General features: G+C 53.1%; 1 protein-coding gene across 1 annotated transcript in view; it reads left to right on the top strand.

Moving 5' to 3' along the window:
- The first annotated feature begins 845 nt into the window (after positions 1-845).
- Positions 846-18,544, top strand: part of LAMB3 (laminin subunit beta 3) — a 39,580-nt gene continuing 21,881 nt past the window's right edge. Inside the window, exons 1-5 of the mRNA XM_062211303.1 lie at positions 846-904; positions 2,549-2,613; positions 3,312-3,466; positions 15,764-15,878; positions 16,377-16,450. Of these exons, the coding sequence (XP_062067287.1) occupies positions 2,586-2,613; positions 3,312-3,466; positions 15,764-15,878; positions 16,377-16,450 (372 nt within the window). The 5' untranslated portion in view covers positions 846-904; positions 2,549-2,585. The remainder of the gene's footprint in view (positions 905-2,548; positions 2,614-3,311; positions 3,467-15,763; positions 15,879-16,376; positions 16,451-18,544) is intronic.

Here is an 18,544-nt window from a genome sequence, read left to right as displayed (position 1 = left end):
CTTTTCCTTCCACCACTTGTGGTCAGGTCTGATTTCTGGCCCTCCAGGCGGGCATTCCTGCCCCGGGAGGGAGGGGCCAGGAGGCCAGCTCTGCCTGAGCTGGGGGCAGTGACTCACAGGCAGGTACCTGTCTCAGGGCTCCCTGCCAACACCGCCAAGGGAGCCCGAGGGGACGCCTTTGCTTCCACTTACTCTGTTCTTTCTACGCTTTCCTGGGATGAGCTGAGCTCTTCGGCCCCTTCCTGATGAGCTGAGGCCTTTTAAGGATCCTCCAAATTTCCCAAGCAGCCAGGATTTTCCACTTGTTTTTGATTTTCTCCCCTGGGGAAGGGTCTGGTGCTTTCCAGGGTCTTAGATGTGTGAGTCTTCCAGCCCAGTCTTATGTCTGGGGCTATAACACTCCCCAGACAAGCTCTGATCTGGTCTTCCGTCCAGGGTGATCCAGGGCATGGTGGTGGGGGGAGAGCTGACCCCTCCTGGCCTTGGGAAAGTGCCTAGCAGTGTGCCTGGCACCCTTGTCCCCCTCTCCACCCCCTGCCAGCAATCCTCCCAGACATTCACATTTGCCCGGTGCTTTCTGTTTGTGGTGCCCCTCCCCTCCAGCCCCCTTGGCCCCACAAAAGCAGGCAGGCACTGTGGAGCTTGGCTGCGAGGCCTCTGGGACCCACCCACTTGCCCAGTCTCATCCTGGGGGGCGGGGGTGCAGTGACGACAGATGGGCGTGACGGCTGCCGGATTCCTGTGGCCCGCCCTGCCGTGGGCTACGCCCAGCCGGGGAGTCTCCAGAGGTGAGGCTGTTGTTTAAAAACCTGAAGTCAGGAGAGGGGACCCCCCATATTCAAGGGGAGCTCCCAGAGAGGCCACCTGGAGCGAGCAGTGCCGCAGTGCCCCAGCACGGAGCCAGGTACAGTCCCTGCCTTCACATGCCCTGTGGGGGCCGGGATGGGGTTGGGGGAAGGGCCCGTTTTCTGTTTGCTTGAGACCTGGCAGCAGGGCCTGATTCCTTCTTCTCCCGGGAGAAGGCTAGGTGAGTGTGGCTGCTACTGTTTGGATTGCTTGTTCACCCTGATAAGCGCCTCAGTGACTTAGAAGAAAGCAGGTTGAGATCTGGAGCCGAGCACAAAAGAGAAGTGCAGAGCCAGTGGGTGCAGGGTTGGCACAGAGTGGCTCCTTCTTGGGGGATTTCCTGCAGCCCCGGGGTGGGAGAGCAAGAGCACTCGGGAAACCAGGAGCTGGGGCTCGCTCCATGAGAGGAACCTCAAGTCACATCTGCCTTCCCGGGATCCCTGGCGTACCTGGGAGGTGATTGAGAAGAACAGGTTCTATGATTTGAAGGTGCTTGGATGTCCCCAGGGCCCCCCTGCTCCTGCCTTGTCCATTCCCCATCCCTGAACCCAGACAAAGGAGTTTGTGGTGTCCTGTCACAGTGGAGTGAGGACAGGGCAGGTTGGGACGAGGTGCGCTGCCTCTTAGACCCCCTGCGGCTTTCCAGGAGCTACCCCAGCCTCCTTCAGAATCCTTGCTGTGTGGCGTCGAAGGCCCCTCCTTCACATGTAGCCCCTAATTGGAGTCATCTTGGTTGCTTTCAGTTCAAATGAAATCCTCACTTTTCCCAGACTGCCAGGCCCACCTCTCTCCTCTCTGCATCCCAGCTGCTTGCTGTGGCTGCTACAGCCCTGGGTGGGGCTGGAGACCACGCTGATGGCTGCAGAAGGCCTTTTCCAGGCCTTCAGCCCCTTTCTGTGGGCCTGTAGGCTGGACAGGAACGAGGCTGTTGGTCCAGGCCCTGAGAAAGGCCAGTCCTCTTGCTTAGGGCAGGAACGAGGCCTTGGCACTCCTACAGCCCAGGCCTCTGCGGCTCCCATGTGGTCTTCCTGTCCCTGTGGGGTAGGGCAGGGTCAGTCCTCAACCGCTGGGAGGAAGACACTGAAGTCTGGAGGGAGTGGGATTTTCTGGGGGCTCCCTGTGAAGTGCATGCCCTCTAGGCCAGGGGGCCAGGGCTCTGGCATTTTCTTTTTTATTTATTTATTTATTTTTTATTTTTTGACAGGCAGAGTGGACAGTGAGAGAAAGACAGAGAGAAAGGTCTTCCTTTTGCCGTTGGTTCACCCTCCAATGGCCGCCGCGGTAGGCGCACTGCGGCCGGCGCACTGCGCCAATCCGATGGCAGGAGCCAGGTGCTTCTCCTGGTCTCCCATGGGGTGCAGGGCCCAAGGACTTGGGCCATCCTCCACTGCACTCCTGGGCCACAGCAGAGAGCTGGCCTGGAAGAGGGGCAACCGGGACAGGATCGGTGCCCCGACCGGGACTAGAACCCGGTGTGCCGGCGCCGCAAGGCGGAGGATTAGCCTAGTGAGCCGCGGCGCCAGCCGGCTCTGGCATTTTCTAAGCTCTTGGCTACAGATATACCTGCTGCTCATGGATACCCTCGGTCAAAACCCTAGTTACAGACTTCTGAAAACACAGCAACCCAGAAACAGAAACCCAAGGGGCTGGTGTGCCCTCTGGGTTCGCGTGGTTTTACACAGACTGCCTTTCTCTGTCCCAGGTGAGACCCTCTCTGGAGACCTCCCCACTGGCTGAAGATGAGGCCACTCCTTCTCCTCTGTTTGGGTAAGTGTCCCTTCCCATTCCCAGGCCCCCTCCCCCAACCAGGGGGAGTTGTGTGACAGCCAAGGAGGAGGAGGGTACTTTGACAGTGTGGGCATCCTGGTCACCCTGCTGTCCCCACTCCTTAGTGCCCCTGGGAGGAACACTCTCCCAGGTGTCTTCTCTCACCTGAGGGTGGTTTCCAGTTTCCTGAGTACTCTGCCCAGTTTATGTCCCATAGTTCCTCTCTCAAGCCGGCTCCATATTCACTGTGGCTTGCATTCTGGAATTTTTTGGGGGGAATTGTAGCTGGGCACTGATGCAATGAGACAGGATCACTTTGCAGATATAGGAGAAGGAAGTATGCAGGCCTTTCTCTGTGTCCTCCCAGTGGCTCAGCAGTCAGCCCAGTGAGAAGAGCTGTGGACCACGTCCTGGTGGCCCAGTGCGTGTCTCTGGCTTGATCCTAAAAGCCACAAATATACGCCACATTGCAGGATCACCCATGGTCTTTGGTTGCCAGTGTTTGTTCAAGTTCAGGATTATAGGATATGAGATCTGCCTTTTCTAAATCTTATGGTCTCAGGAATGCCATCATTAACATGAGCAGGAGTGAGGAAGAGGGTCTGGCCTCGCTGACGTCAGCAGCTGTGAGGGATCCCGGGGTGGCCTGGTGGCCCTGTTCATGCTAGCTGCAGCCCAGAACCTTCCTATGATTTCAGCCTTGCCTGGCCTCCTGTGTGCCCAGCAAGCCTGCTCCCATGGGGCCTGCTATCCACCTGTTGGGGACCTACTCATTGGAAGGACCCAGTTTCTCCGAGCTTCATCCACCTGTGGACTGACCAAGCCTGAAACCTACTGCACCCAATATGGCGAGGTGGGCCCTACTCTATGGCCTCCAGGACTGGAGGAAGGTGGGATGGGATAGGGCAGGTGGGCCTGTTATTTGTTCACTGAATATTCAGAGTGTCCTCCATATAGGCAAAGCCCTGTGCACTGTGGGGGTTGGGGGGAATGCAAGAGAAATATAAGAGCAGATCCGTGCCTCTGCATGTTGGTTGGGTAAGAGAAAATATATCCAGAACAAATTGGGTAGCTCTTTTCTCTCTCGTGCTGGACAAAGCTGGAGTTTTTTTCTCAGCACTTGGGTGAGGGTAGGATAGTTTTTCAAGTCTTGGAAATAAGCAGACAGACAAACATCAGTCTTTTAGGGGTACAGCGCCCAATGGGCCATCACTGGTGGACAGAGACAAAGCCGAAGGATACGGGGACTGGGATGTGTGTGTGGCCTGGCATGGTTGTGCTGCAGTCTCTCTATTGCCGCTATCTCTCTGGCCAGTGTCAGAGCATGGTTGGGGGCAGAGCTAGCAGGAGAATATATGACAGTAGTCCAGAGTTCGTTCTGTGTTTTGCCTCTGTCGTGTGTAAAAAGTGCATTTCCTCATCTTGCAGCCTGTGGATCCGCCTGTCTCACCCGCTCAGCTTTGCCAAAGGACACAGATCAGGGCGCCACATGAGGGAGTGCCCTGAGACTCAAGCAGGGTCAGAGACCCGCTGGAATTTGGAAAAGGGGCTGAGCGTGTCCGTTATCACTGCCTGTTAGGGGCCAGGCCTCTTGCTGAGACCTGCGTGCAAGTCCTTCCACATGGCCTCTGGGCTTTTTTTTTTTTTTGCAAGAATTCTGGTTTTCTCTTCTTTCCTCCTCCACAAGTCCCTCACGTTTGCAGAAGTGGAATCCATCCATGTTTTCTTGTGTCCCCTGTGCCTCACTGCCATCTTTCTGGCTGCCATCAAAAATCAGGCAATGGGTGAGGAGTGGTCTCTCTGTGGCCTTTGGGGGAAAAAGAGTGGGAGAAAGTGTCTGAACAGACTGCACGAAGGAGACCTGGGTTGTCTGTGGCTTCGTCTTTGCAGGCTGCCTTGTCCCCACGCCCCTGGACGTTGGCTTCTGATGCAGCCTCTGGGCCTCACTGCTCTTCTAGGCCCTGGTGCTGGGTGGTGACTCTGGAGGTGCTGAGCAGGGGTGGCTGTGGGTCCTGTGTCTCACCCACTTGGCTGTGGGAGGGCCCATTTGACAGCATTGGGTAAGACAAGTCCCCGCTGTGGGCCCAGGTTGCTCAAGCATCCGGGACCTGGCAATCCTGAGCGAGTTCAGCTGCTCCCTCCCACACAGTCCCCCCAACTCCTTGCCATTGAGCCCCTGTCCTAAAAATTCAGGGAAACCTCTGCTTTGTTCTTCTTCCAGCTGACTCACTTTCTGGAAGGGGAAGCCAGGGGAGATTGTGAGCTCCCATGTTGGACTGGACTCTCTTGTTCCCAGCCCTATCTGGATACTTCTTTGCCTCCAGGCCTGGACTTTTGGCTTCTCCCTGGCCTGCCCTCTGCCTCTCTCAGCTGCCCAAGGAGTCAACCTCACAGCTCCTAAATAGCACCCTGAGAGCAAAATGGGGTGCTTGCAAAAGAGAAGCCTAGACTTTAGAAACTTGGGCATGGATGTGCCTCAGCTGTTTTTTTTTTTCTCTGAGAAAGTGGAGAAATGCTGGCTGTTTTCTTGAAGGGGAAATAAATCCATGTAGCCTCTTAGAAGGAGTAGAAGATGGACAGTGTGCAGTGCCAGGTCTGCCGCTCCCTGGTGGAGTGGGCTTGGGCAAGAGATGACGCCTGTGTGAGCCTCCCCGTCCTCTCCGGTGGGTGAGTATTAGGTGAGATGGTCATTAGGGTCCCTCTTTTGCTCCTCTTTGAGAATGAGCTGACTGCTGACCACCGGCATCGTCCTCTGCCTCCCCCCTCTCTCTCTGTCTCATTTCTCTTCCCCTCTCCTCTCCGTGCCCCACCTTCTTGGGAGCCATGGCTCCCAGCATTGAGGACCTGCACTGCAGGCACACAAGCACCTTCCAGTCCTATGCAGGTGTACCCTGAACCCCTGCCAGGTTCAGTGGTGACTGGGTGATAAGAATTAGGAATTCAGATTTTAACTAGGTTGAGTTCCACTTTCAGTTTTTTATTTTATTTGAAAGGCAGGATTACATTTACAGAGAGGCAGAGAGAGAGAGAGAGAGAGGAGAGAGAGAGGGAGGGAAGGGAGAAAGAGAGAGAGAGAGAGGTCTTCCATCCACTGATTCACTCCTCAGATGGCCCCAATGGCCCCAATGGCTGGAGATGTGCCAATCCAAAGCCAGGAACCAGGAGCTTCTTCTGGGTTTCCCACGTGGGTACAGGGGCCCAAGGGCTTGGGCCATCTTCCACTGTTTTCCCAAGCCATTAGCAGAGAGCTGGATCGGAAATGGAGCAGCCAGGTCTTGAACCAGCGCCCATATGGGATGCCAGCACTGCAGGCAGCAGCTTTACCCACTACGCCACAGCACTGGCCTCCCACTTTTAATTTTTAATGTAATACAAAGTGATGCTAAAAGTAACAGTCATTTATTATATGTCCTATCGTCACAAGAGTTTTGCATAAATTACCTCAATTAATTTTTGCAGTACCCCAGTGAGAGACTCTGAACATCCCTGTGAGCTGTCAGGAGGCTTTGGGAGTATACTGGGACCCTCCACTTCTGACTGCAACACACAGGTGTTGAGTGTCCTGGGTGGGAGTGGTTAGAGACAGAGGGGCATCCTGGACAGCCACAGCTAGAAACAAGGGGGACGTGACACAGAGCTGCCCCCTAGCTGGCTCCTGCTTCCATAGACTCCTCTCTGGAGTCCAGGCCTCTGTTCCATTTCCATGCACCGGTGACATGGCAGGCCCTGAGCCGAGTGCAAAATCCCTGAGCACCTGCCGCCTGCCTCCTGACGTAGCCTATTGCGTGCGAGTGCAGTGGGGTTTATGGCACTGGGAGACAGCTGCTATGCTCAGTCTACCTCCTACCCCTAACCCAGCTGATGAGCCCAGAAATGCTCAGTGGCATGGGAGTTGCAGGGATGGGGAGTGGGATGGCTCCTGCCAGGTCCCAAACGTCTCTCCTAGTTCCCCACCTCCAAGTGTGGCCCCTTTTATGTGGGCCCATCTCAGACTGTTCGCGTTGCCTCCTGTACTCACTTCTGTCTCAGTGGCTAAATCCTGTCGGCCTCAAGGGCTTGCCTTGGTGGATCATAGGTCCATGTTGCAATCCTTGGAGTGGACCTTGGACTTGGCCAGCTTTGCCACCAAGTGGTACATCCTCCCTACCTCCCTAACTTTGCTCTTCTGGGTCCAACCACCCTCGCTGTTGACTGTCTGGGCTTGGGCCTGTGCTGTTCTTTACCGGAACGGCTTGAGGCTGCAGGCCCAGCCTGTCCCTTTGTTTGCTTTCTTCAGCTGTTCCCTAACTCCTGGCTAGATCCACGGGACCGTTACTCCCTTAATCTGAAGGCGTGGGTGAAAATGTGTCTCCTTGGTCTCGTTCACTTCTGTGCTATTCATGAGCCTCATTTGAACAATGGGAGCAATGACAGCACCCACTTCAAGGCGTGTGGTGAGGCTTGTGTGAAAGTGTGCAAAGCGGCCAGTGCTCTGTCCGGTCCCTTCGCTCTCCCTGCTCCCTGGTGGTAATCGTGTCTGCGTGCAGAGGAAGCCTCCTCTGGGAATCACGCTCGCATTCCTCACTGAAATCCACCCGTCCTTGGGGCCAGCCTACTCCCTGCCCCCCAGGGTGAGTGCTGCCAGTCTGACTTGCCATGGGCTGTCGGGAGAATCCTCAGAGGTCACAGTGAGCAAAGTTGCCCCAGACAGGAGGTGAAGACTCTAGTTCTGGTCCTGGTTTTGACATTTAGAACAGGGATGTGACCTTATGAAGGTCCTGGCTCCACTCCCTACCACCGTGGCCCTATTGACAAATGAAGGAGTTGGGTTTGTGAAGCTTTACCTTGTATTCAACACGGGAGGGAGGCTGCCTGCCTCTCAGAGATAGTGGGGCTGTGTGTGTGAGCCTGGGGGCCTGTGGCAGTCTCTCTCCGGTGAGTGCTGGGGGAGGCTGGGCCATGCCCTCTTTTACCTCTGGGCTGGGCACATGCCTCAAGAACCAGCGGGCTTTATCTGCAAGACTTATTTCCAGCTCTGATTTCTGCTCCTGACAGTGGCTCCTCCAGGGTTGTGCCTGCTCCCCGGAATGCTCTGTTTACCGCCACTTCTCCTCCCCCTTTTAGGGGGTGGGGAGACTTAATTACTCAGTTGCCTTATTAACAATCTAACACAGTGCATTCCTCAGATTAATTAACTGTGTAAACCCAACAGCTGTCATTTTTGTATCTCAGAAGCAAGCTGGGAGTGGGTGCCAGTTGGAGATCCCTGCCTTCTCAGCACCCATGTGCACACATGCATGGACCTGCACCCACACCCATGGACCTGCACCCACACCGACATGCACACACACCCATGGACCTGCACCCACACCCACGTGCACACACACCCGTGGACCTGCACCCACACCCACGTGCACACACACCCGTGGACCTGCACCCACACCCACGTGCACACACACCCGTGGACCTGCACACACACCCATGTGCACATATACCCATGGACCTGCACACACACACCCATGGACCTGCACCCACACCCACCTGCACACACACCCACTGCCTCTGCCTTTCTTTGTTTGACCAACATCTGTGTTCTCGAGCCTCAGAAAGGCAGAGAATGTGTTCATATCTGTACTTGACCTCCGTCCTGGGGCCACGGACACCCTGTCTCTGACCCAAATATCTGCTTTCCCAGAGGCTCTAAGCAAATCTGAAACTTCCAAAGCACCCACCATTTCCCCACAATGAAGCATTGTTAAGTCCCTTGTTTTCAGTGCCGTCACCCTTGGGAACAGGACCATATAAATTCATACCACAGCCAAGGTTTGTTTATCAGGAACTTAGCTGTGGCTTTTTTTTTTTTAAGATTTATTTATTTTTCTTGAAATTCACAGTTACACAGAGAGAGAAGGGAAGGCAGAGAGAGAGAGAGAGAGAGAGCGAGGTCTTCCATCTGCTGGTTTACTCCCCAAATGGCCGCAATGGTCAGAGCTGAGCCAATCTGAAGCCAGGAGCTTCTTCTGGATCTCCCACGTGGGGGCAGGGGCCCAAGGACTTGGACCATCTTCTACTGGCTTTCCAGGCCATAGCAGAGAGCTGGATTGGAAGTGGAGCAGCCGGGACACGAACCGGAGCCCGTATGGGATGCCAGCCCTGCAGGCAGCAGCTTTACCCGCTATGCCACAGCACCAGCCCCAGCTGTGACTTTCTTTAAAGATTTATTTATTTTTATTTGAAATTCAAAGTTAGAGAGAGGGGGGGGGAGCAGAGGGTTGGGGAGGAGAGGAGAGAGAGATTTTTTCCATCTAGTAGTTCCCTCCCTAGATGGTCACAGTGGCCAGAGCTGGGCTAGGCCAAAGCCAGGGGCCAGGAGCTTCTTCCAGGTCTCCATTGTGGGAGCAGAGGCCCAAGTGCTTGAGCTATCTTCCCCTGCTTTCCCAGGTGACATTAGCAGGGAGATCAATCAGAAGTGGAGCAGCCAGGACTTGAACCAGCTCCAGTATGGGATGCTGGCATCATATGCTGTGGCTTAATCTGCTATGCTGTGATGCCAGCCCCTAGCTGTGACTTTTGCAAAGAGTCCCAAGAAAGTAAGATGCAGATGAATCATTTCTTTTAAAGATTTATTTATTTATTTGAAAGGCAGAGTTAAGCAGAGGCAGAGAGAGAGAGAGAGAGAGAGAGAGAGAGAGAGAGTCTTCCAACTGCCGGTTCACACCCCAAATGGACACAATGGCTGGAGCTGTGCTGATGTGGAGCAACGTGCTTCTTCCGGGTCTCCCACGCAGGTGCAGGGGCCCAAGCATTTGGGCCATCTTCTACTGCTTTCTCAGGCCATAGCAGAGAGCTGGATTGGAAGTGGAGCAGCCAGGACTCAAACCAGTGCCCATATGGGATGCCGGCACTGCAGGCAGCAGCCTTACCCGCTATGCCACAGCACCAGCGCCGATGAATCATTTTTGATGTGATAGAATAAAATGGAAAGGGACATTGGTGGTGAGGGAAGAGTTGCTACCAAAGAGAAGCAAAATTTGGGTTGGTGGAATGTAAGATTCTTGGGTCCTGGTAGTTTGGGTTAGAGAGCGGGGTGCAAAGGAGAGAAGAGAGGGGAGATGTGTAATGGGAAGGCTGGCAGACAAACCTGGGGGAGCCCAATGACTTGGCTGGTCTAGCTCCTTGCTGCTTGCTCCTGGGCACAAGCCCTGGAAGGCTCTGGACAGTGTCTTATGGATCATTCCAAGCTTCATTGCCCAGCCTCTGCCATCTGCCTGTGGCTGTGTCAGGGGCCGTAGGAAGTCATTGTCACTGGTAAAACCTGACAGGTTCCAGGTACATAAAGCTGCACTGTGCACTTAGAACTAGAAGGACATCAGTGCTTCTGGAGAGGTGTGTGCCACAGCTAGGCTGCCCTTCCCAAGATGGGGAGGGAGGAAGAGTCCTGAAAAGCAGCACTAGTCTCTGCAGTTTCCAGTGGTTGCTTTGTGACTGCCATGACCCTGGAATCAGTGTTGCACAAGATGGATTGGAGTCAGCCTGGGGCAAGAATCTCTTCTTCATCCCTTTCTAATTTTGTGGGCATGGATGCATTTCTTCTGTAAGATTCACTTTTCTAACCTGTAAAATGGGGATAGCCACTATTTGCAAAATTCACTGGCCAGAGGGTTTGGGAGTTTGAAATGAGATAATTTATGTACAGTGCTTCAGAGAGAGGCTGGTGCCATGTAATTGTTGGGTGTGTGGTATACATCATCTCTATAATCAGCTTCAGAAAGTGACCTTTCTGAACTTGATTTGGGTGGAGATAAAGGCTGTGCTGAGTTAAGGCCTAAGTCAAAATTTTGCTTCATAATAAAAAGGGAAATGAAGTTGAAGCTTACAACACCGGGGCCCTCCTCCCACTCAGCACCTGTGGCAGGCCCTGACTTTTGACCTGACCAGCAACACCTGTTGACATAGAGATGGTGAGGCTTGTAGATTGGGGGGGGGGCATCAGGAGGCCTTGACATTCAAAGACCTTGAAGGCCCTCTTCCCCTGCTCTCAGTGCTGGGGTGGGGGGAGTTTCTGCAGCACAGTGTCTGGCCAGTGTCTTATTTTCCTCTTTCTTCCTTTGTATATTTGCCTAGAGTGTCTTTAACTCTGATAAGCCAGAGCAGGGAAGGATCCTGATAACGTGTTAGAGCAAGGCAGAACCTCATTAACTCATCCAACCACTGCATTTTACCGATGAGCAAGCTGACATGGAGGAAATGTCTTTTCTTGAAGGCAGCTGGATTTTTGTTTTGTTTTGCTTTGTTTAGGTCCTGGATTCCTTTCTTTTGGCCCTGGCTTGTGGCCATGACCCTGACTGTAGCCTCTTAGATGGACACAGCCGGCCCCCTGGCTAGCTCGTGGGAGGAAGCTGTGCCGTGTAGAACCAAAGCCTGTTTTCCATCCCCCCTGACCCCGGAGTTAGCTCTGTGCTCTGCAAAGGCACAGAGCTGTCATTCACGTGGGCTTTCCTTTCTTACCCCTCGCCACCGTGACTCAGGTGCCGGCAGGCTCTTGCTCGCTCCTTTGCCCTCCCTCAGCTCTCTGGGAGGGTCATCTTCCGGCCAGACTGCTGGGCTTCCAGAATGCTCTAGGACGAGGGAGAAGGCCCAGGCTCTCCAACTGGAGGGCAAGCAGGAGCCAAACTGGCTTCAGCCCAACAGGCTGAATTGATAATAACGCTGTGGCTCTAAGATAGCCTGGCCAGGGGACACTGGCCAAGTGACCCCGGAGCAGGAGGCAGCTGCGGCTGAGAGCGTCCGTCTCTGGGAGCGACAGAGCACGTAACACACATGAGAGAAAGAGCATCACACCGAGAAGCACGCCCATCCGCATGCATGCTTGCACGCTTGGACGCTTACTTATACACGTGCTACCGGCAAACGTATGAAAATGAAACAGAAGGAGAAACTGAGGCCCCGAGGGACTGGGGAACCTCACAGCTTGTCTTCCGTGTGGGCTCCTGCCAAAAGCTGCTCTATTTCAGGCCTCCGTCCTGCTAGCTGCTTGACAAGCAGAGCTACTTAAAATACCTGTCTCAAGCCCGTGGGTTTAGCCTGTCTCTAAGGATTGAGATAAATCCCTCCTTTAGCTATGTTACTATGATAAGCGGCACGTAGCCTTAAGCCCATGAGGCCATCTGATCTCTCATCAGTGCCTGCACACATGGAAGGAAGGCGCTGAGGCCATGGAGCACTGCAGACTATCCCCGGGAAGACGCGAGAGGAGGCAGGGGAGTAAGCCCGGGCTGACCACCCTGGACATTCTTAAGTATTTTTTCCCCTTTGATAATACTGTCTATTGTATTGAATATCAAAGTTAACACACTTTCAAAGTCTAAAAGTTTAAACATATTAAAAAGTGACGGAGAACGAAGAATGTCACCTGTAACCTTATTACCCAGATGCACAGGGTTGAAGTGCAGGCACGTTAGTCACAACAGGTGATAGGCAGCAGTCGCCTGTGGCTTCACCTCGTATACCAGCATGTTCCACAGAGTTTCTGCTGCTTTAAGGGACCATATTTGGGATCACAATGTGCAGACAAGTTTAAGTCCAACTCTTTTCTTTCATAAAACACTGTAATGCAATTATTTTTTCCCATGCAATTAAAATGTTTTCTCTAAACAGTGTTTTTAATGGTTACATAACCTTCCGTCATTTGGGAGTATCAAGGGCATTTCCGCAGCCTCTAGCTCCTTGTCCCATGGCCCAGGGAAAGAAAGAGCCTTGTTTTGGCACTGCTGGCCAGGGGAGGGCTGGGACCGGCTCCCAGCAGAGCCGGGGAGAGAGCTCTGGTGACAGGCCACCCCCCGCCAGAAGGCAGCTGGCCCTTGTCTCCGCTTGGGACATGTGCTGAGTGCAGACAGAGGATGGCTGGTGGAAAAGTTTACCCCCGAGAGGCTGGCAGAGTGCACAGAAGGGCATGCTCACTGCCAGGGACCAAAATAGGGCCCTGGAGCAGAGGCCAAGTCCAGAGAGACTCTTCTCTCGCTCCGAGAGGACTATTTGGAGTGCCCAGGAATTTCAGTCGGACACTCCTATCCAGTCTCCGTGGTGACTGAGCTGAGTGAGCCGCAGAGCCAGGTTTCTTCTGAGCCCTCTCTCTCTGCCATAGGCTGCACCTGTGGGGACCTTCAGGGTCGAACCAAGCCCTTCGTGGGGGACACGGGGTGAGACAGTCACCCTTTACCAAGCTTCCCTAAGGTCTGCCACTCAACAGGCTTCCCAGCAAATGAGAGGCTGGGGATGGGGGTGAGGGGAGGAGAGAGATGGGGGACAGAGAGGAGAGAAGGGGTGGAAAGGGACCCTACCTGGTGCTGACACTGGTGACCAGTTGATGGGAAAGTATGTCACTTCCCTGTGCCTCGGCTTTCTCTTCTGTAAAATGGGACTAATACCATTCATCACTTAGGGTGATTGTGAGATTTGATGTGTTGTGGTATTGAAACCAGGTAATAGAAAGCAAGTTGCTGTCCTCATGGGGTCTGTGTTTTACAAGGGGAAGGCAGACAGTACACAAAGAAATAAGTAGACAATAAATGCATAATATTGCAACAGACACATGCTGTGAAGAAAAATATAGGGAGCTTGTGTTATGGTGCAGGTTAAGCTGCCACTTTATCATGTGATACCCATATCGGGTCACCAGTTTGAGCGTCAGCTGCTCCAATCCCGTTTCCCTAATGCACCTGGGAAAGCACTGAAGACGGCCTGAGAGCTTGAGCACCTAACTCCTACATGGGAGACCCAGATGGAGTTCCAGGCTCCTGGTTTTGGTTTGACCCAGCTCTGGCCCTGGCTGTTGCAGCCATTTGGGGCGTGAACTGTTGGCAGGGGAATATCTCTGTCTCTCTTTTAAAGATTTATTTGTTTGTCTTTAAAGATTTATTTGTTTACTTTGAAAGGTGTGGGGGGGGGAGAGATCTTCCATCTGCTGGTTCACTCCCCAGATGGCTGCAATGGCTGGGCCTGGGCCAGACTGAAGCCAGGAGCCAGGAGCTTCATCCAGGTCTCCCACATGAGTGGCTGGGGCCCAAACATTTGGGCCATCTTCCACTGCTTTTCCCAAGCCGTTTGCAAGGAGCTGGATAGGAAGTGGAGCAGCCAGGACACAAACTAGCAGCCATGTGAGAGGCCAGCGTCTCAGTCAGTGGCTTTACTTGCCACACCATAACACCCAGGCCCTCCTCCACCCCCTCTTAAAGATTTATTTATTTGAAAGGCAGAATGACACAGAGGGAGATTCCGAGAGACACAAAGAGATCTCCTACTTGCTGATTCACTCCTCAAATAGCCACAAGGGCTGGGGGCTGGACCAAGCAGAAGCCAGGAGACTAGAATTCCCTCCAGGTCTCCCCTGTGGGTGACAAGGATTAGAAGCAGGGTGGCTGGGACTCAGACTGGCACCGCAGTATAGGATGCAGCTGCTCAAGTGGCAGCCATAGCCACTACTCCCCCAGCTCCTCCTTCTCTCCCTCACTGTCTTTGTCACTGTGCCTTTCAAATACATACATAAATCTTTAAGAAAAAAAAAAAAGAAAAGAAAAATATAGCAGGACAAGTAAATAGACGGTGATAAGGAACGAGGAGGTAGGCCGTGGGTGCTGTCTTATACACAGCACTTTGCCAGCCGTTATGTGAGCACTAAATACCCCAAGAATTAGTTACGATAGTTTTGGACACCCCAAGCCCTAGGAACTAGGACTGTTATTTCAGATTGAAGGTGAGAGCTGGAAGTCGGGTCGGAGGCAGAGGCCTGGAGCACCCCTTCTGTGCTCTCTGCTCTATGAGTTTTCTCAGATGTGAGGTGGTAAGGTGGTAAGGTGGACAGCTTCTAGAACCTAAGACCCACTGCATCTCCTCGGGACTGAGCTGTTGGGCTAACCCACTCAGCAATTCTAACATAGCACCCTGGCCCCAACAGAGTTTCAGGAGCTGGGAGAGCCACCCGAGCTGCTAGTGGGCTCTGCTGAGTGGTGCTGAGGGAGAGCCGAGGCCTGGGGTGTTGCAGGTGCAGTTGTCCTACCCAGAAGGACCTGCGGGGCAGCAGGGTTCTCGGCTGAGCCGTGCTCTGCTTGCCAGTGAATTTGGAGCTCCCACGCAGTGTGCTCAAAGCTGGGCACAGGCTCTGGGATCGTGGTCACTCAGAGAAGGCGTGAGGCAGCTGGGACAAGGTCACGTTTTGTGTGTGTGTGTGTGTGTATCCGCACATGTGCACACACGTAGAGGCACAAAGTATAGGCACAAGCATCGTGTGGCCTTTCCAGCCATGTTTTATTTCTTGGTGACCTCTGTACTGCCTTGGAGACTATGGAGTTCTGTCTCTTGTCTTGCTCCAAGACATGGGCCAGGCTTATTGGGTGCGTGTGTGGCTTACTGGGACCTCCCCAGTGAAGCTAGTGTCAGTCCTGTGGGTAGGTTATACCGAGCCTGCCTAACGCCTTCCAGGCATCGGTGCTGGAAGGCCCTGAAGGCCATCCAAAGTCTCGGCTCCCTGAGGGCAGGGTCTTTGTTTTGCTCACTGAGCTAGCTCCAGAGCCAGAGCAGCATGGAGAACATAGTACTTGCTCAAGAAATACCTGTTGGAAGAATGAATGATGCTCTGGGTCCAACCCCACTCAATTTACAGAGGAGAAACACGAGCCTAGGAAGTAGGGTGGCAGAGCTAGCCTGGGAGCCCCCACTTTCCTTGACCTCTTGTGTTGTCCGCTCTCTCCAATCCTCGAAATCCCAGAATCAGATAGGAAATGTTCTGGCCTGGGTCTAGCACGGAGTAGGTGGTAAATTAATATAAATTTCCTCTACTTTTTTCTCCTTACTCTTTGAATTCTTCGCAGGTCTGTCTTCTAGGCAGTGCCATGCATTAAAACCATCTTTTCGCCACTCTAGGTATCTTCCCCAACCATATTTACCATTCACTTGACGTGGGATAGGAGGGACACAAAGGAATTAGCAAAAAGACAACCTACTCATAGCTTTAAGAGACTCATCCTTTAAGAGATTCATCCTTCCAAGTGTGTTCATGAGATCCGGGCATCCCAGTGGCAGGATTGCAGGCAGGGTCGTTGGAGCTGTAAGGACAAGATGGGGGAGTTCCGGCCGGACCCTGGGTCTGAGTTGCTGCCGCCTCCCCCTCCCACAGTGGCAGATGAAATGCTGCAAGTGCGACTCCAGGCTGCCTCACAACTACAACGGCCACCGGGTGGAGAATGTGGCTTCGTCCTCAGGCCCGGCGCGCTGGTGGCAGTCACAGAACGGTGAGTGCCTGCCACCTACAGGGGCCAAAGCCAGTGGAGGCGCCACAGCTTGGGCGTGGGTGGAGGGTGCTTGGGAGCCCTGTGGGGTTCTCAGGCATTTCTTATGGCCACGAGGTGTGGGTGGTTGGCAGGCAGACCCTTTCTGCCTCTGTCTTTGGTGTCTGCTGGATGTGGTGGGCAGAAGAGTTTATGGGAGGTTCAGAGGAGGGTGGAGAAGAGAGGAATGCCTTTATTTCACTCCAGTCTCAATGGGTGGGCTGTGGAAGGAACTGATCTTGGAAACAGAACTGTGTCCCCAGTAGACAACTGTGGTATGCAAGGCATCAGGTGGTGGTGGGAAGGAAATATGGCCAAGAGCAGATAGAATCCAGCATAGGTAAGCAGAACATACTGGTACCAGTCTTTTCTAATAGGCAGCTTGGCTAATCCCAGACTAGTCTTCGGGGCTGGGAAAGTGGGAGGTCCACATCCTAAAGTCCCCATTCTCTGTCCTTCCAGATGTGAGCCCCGTCTCCCTGCAGCTGGACCTGGACAGCAGACTGCAGCTCCAGGACATCATGATGGATTTTAAGGTGTGCTTCCTGGGAATGGTGGTGGGTGGGAGAGAGGACCCTGAGCCATGTGGGCTTACAGCCATGGAGTGGTCTTGTCTCTCCAGGTGGGGGGTGGTGGCGCCGTGTGCTGGCTGAGCCCCCATCCCAGGCTGGGGCAGCTCATCATGAGCCTGTGCTGTGGTAGCAGCAGAGGGAGAGCTGTGGCACCTGCAGGCTCCCTGTCTCAGTCATGCAGTGGTTGTGTGTCCTCCTCTTCTCTGTGTCTCTTGCTGTCAGCCCATTTAATTAATTCAGCTCTGCCAAGTGTCAGTTCCACTGGGCCGGTTGCTTATTACATAGTTGTTTATTCTTGGTATTCTCTGTTTTAATACCTTTGCATATGAGATTGAGATTAACAAACAGCCCAGAACTCACCCTTCCATGTGAAAGGACACTCCCTTGGAGCAGCTTTCTGGCTGGCCATCACTCATTCAGCGCCTTCACTTCTCAGACTACATTTGGAGTCTGCTCTTTGGCTAGCTTCCTGAGATGCTCCTTTGGAGGGAACATTTTAATTCATCAGTGAGATCATTGAGAAGATTTGATTTGGTTCTTGGTACAGAAATAGTCAAATATACAAAGATCAAATTTGGTTGATGAGATGAGATGATCAGGAATAGCGGTATGATTTTTCGGGAGTTAAAACGAACTGAGAAGAGAAAGCAATAGGACTTCATTTTTTACATGACCGAGGAAGTTGGCTCGAAGAGCCTTGCCCCAAGGAAAGGTCAAAAGTATTTTGAGAAATGACAGCGTCATTTGAATGAATGCCCAGTCTCTAAAGGTGACAACTGTGAAGGGCGACGTCCATTTGGATGGCCGTGTTAGGTGTCTCATTGCTGTATTATCACTCATTCATGTATTTGTCAAGTCTCACCACATACATATGAGGGGTACTCAGAAAGCTCATGGAAAATGTGTGTATTATGCAAAAAACATACATGGGCTTCAAATCTTTTTTTGTACCAAAATAAACTTATCTTTTAATTTCATTTTCCATGAAACTGGTGACATGTCCTCACACTGAATACTGATTACATGGTAGGCTTGGTGCCATGTGTTAGGGACAGGAAGATGAATAAGACTAAATCGCAGTCCTCGAGCTGCTTCTGCTGTAAGTAGGGAAGACAGACAGGGAACCGGCAGGGAGAGAGCTTGGTGGGTGCTGGGACACTGGCGAGAAGGGGAGCTTAAAAGGGAGCGTCTAGCTTGGTCTGCCTTGGCAGGGGGTGAGGGCCGCAGAGAATGCACCTAGGGGAAGGTAAACCTTCAGAGACCAGTGTCGACCAGGTGAAGGGCAAATAGGAAGGGACCAGGAGGAGGAGGTGTCAAGAAGGCGTCTGGCTGGGGACGGGCGAGGGAAGGCAGCCAGGAGGGTGAGAGGTGTTTATGGTGTTGGGACATAGAGGGCTGCAGACTGGGGAGAGCACAAATGGGGTAGGGGAGCTGACTCAAGATTTACCATTCATCCAACAAGAGTGTCCTAGTACCTCCATGTGCTAGATGCTTCTTCTGTATAGCTGTGAACCAGACAAACAAGGGTGTCCACAGTCTATAGCACCAGGTCCCAACCAAGGAAGAACTTGCCCTTTCCTTCCCCAGGGGATAACTGGCAATTTCTGGAGATGTTTTTGACTGTATGCTCTTGACCTTTGGTGGGTAGAGGTTAGGGACACTGCTAGCCGTTGGACAATGCCTAGGGCAGACCTTTTGACTCAGAATGACCCAACTCAAGATCTCAACAGTGCTGAGGTTGAGAACTCCTGGTCTGGTGAGAGAAGAATACAGAGCAAGAAACTAACTGTAAATAATTGTGGGGGTGCTTCTGAAGGAAACAGGCAGGGTGGCAGAGGAGGAGACAGTGCAGGGGGTGTGGGCAGAGGGATGCTCGGTGAAGAGGGGTAATAAGGTCTCCAGGAGCAAGTGGGGTTCCAACCGGGAGCAGCACATGGGAAGAAGCCCAGCAGGGAGGGGTGTTCTGGGCAGAAGGAGAGCAGGCACCAAGATTGTGCGCCTGGGATGGTTTGAGACTTGCAGAGATGAAGTGAGCGGTAGTCAGGGCCCGGGATGTGC

The sequence above is a fragment of the Lepus europaeus genome, chromosome 14 (assembly GCF_033115175.1).
Source record: "Lepus europaeus isolate LE1 chromosome 14, mLepTim1.pri, whole genome shotgun sequence".
Lineage (NCBI taxonomy): Eukaryota > Metazoa > Chordata > Mammalia > Lagomorpha > Leporidae > Lepus > Lepus europaeus.
This window is presented reverse-complemented; position numbering and strand designations above follow the sequence as displayed.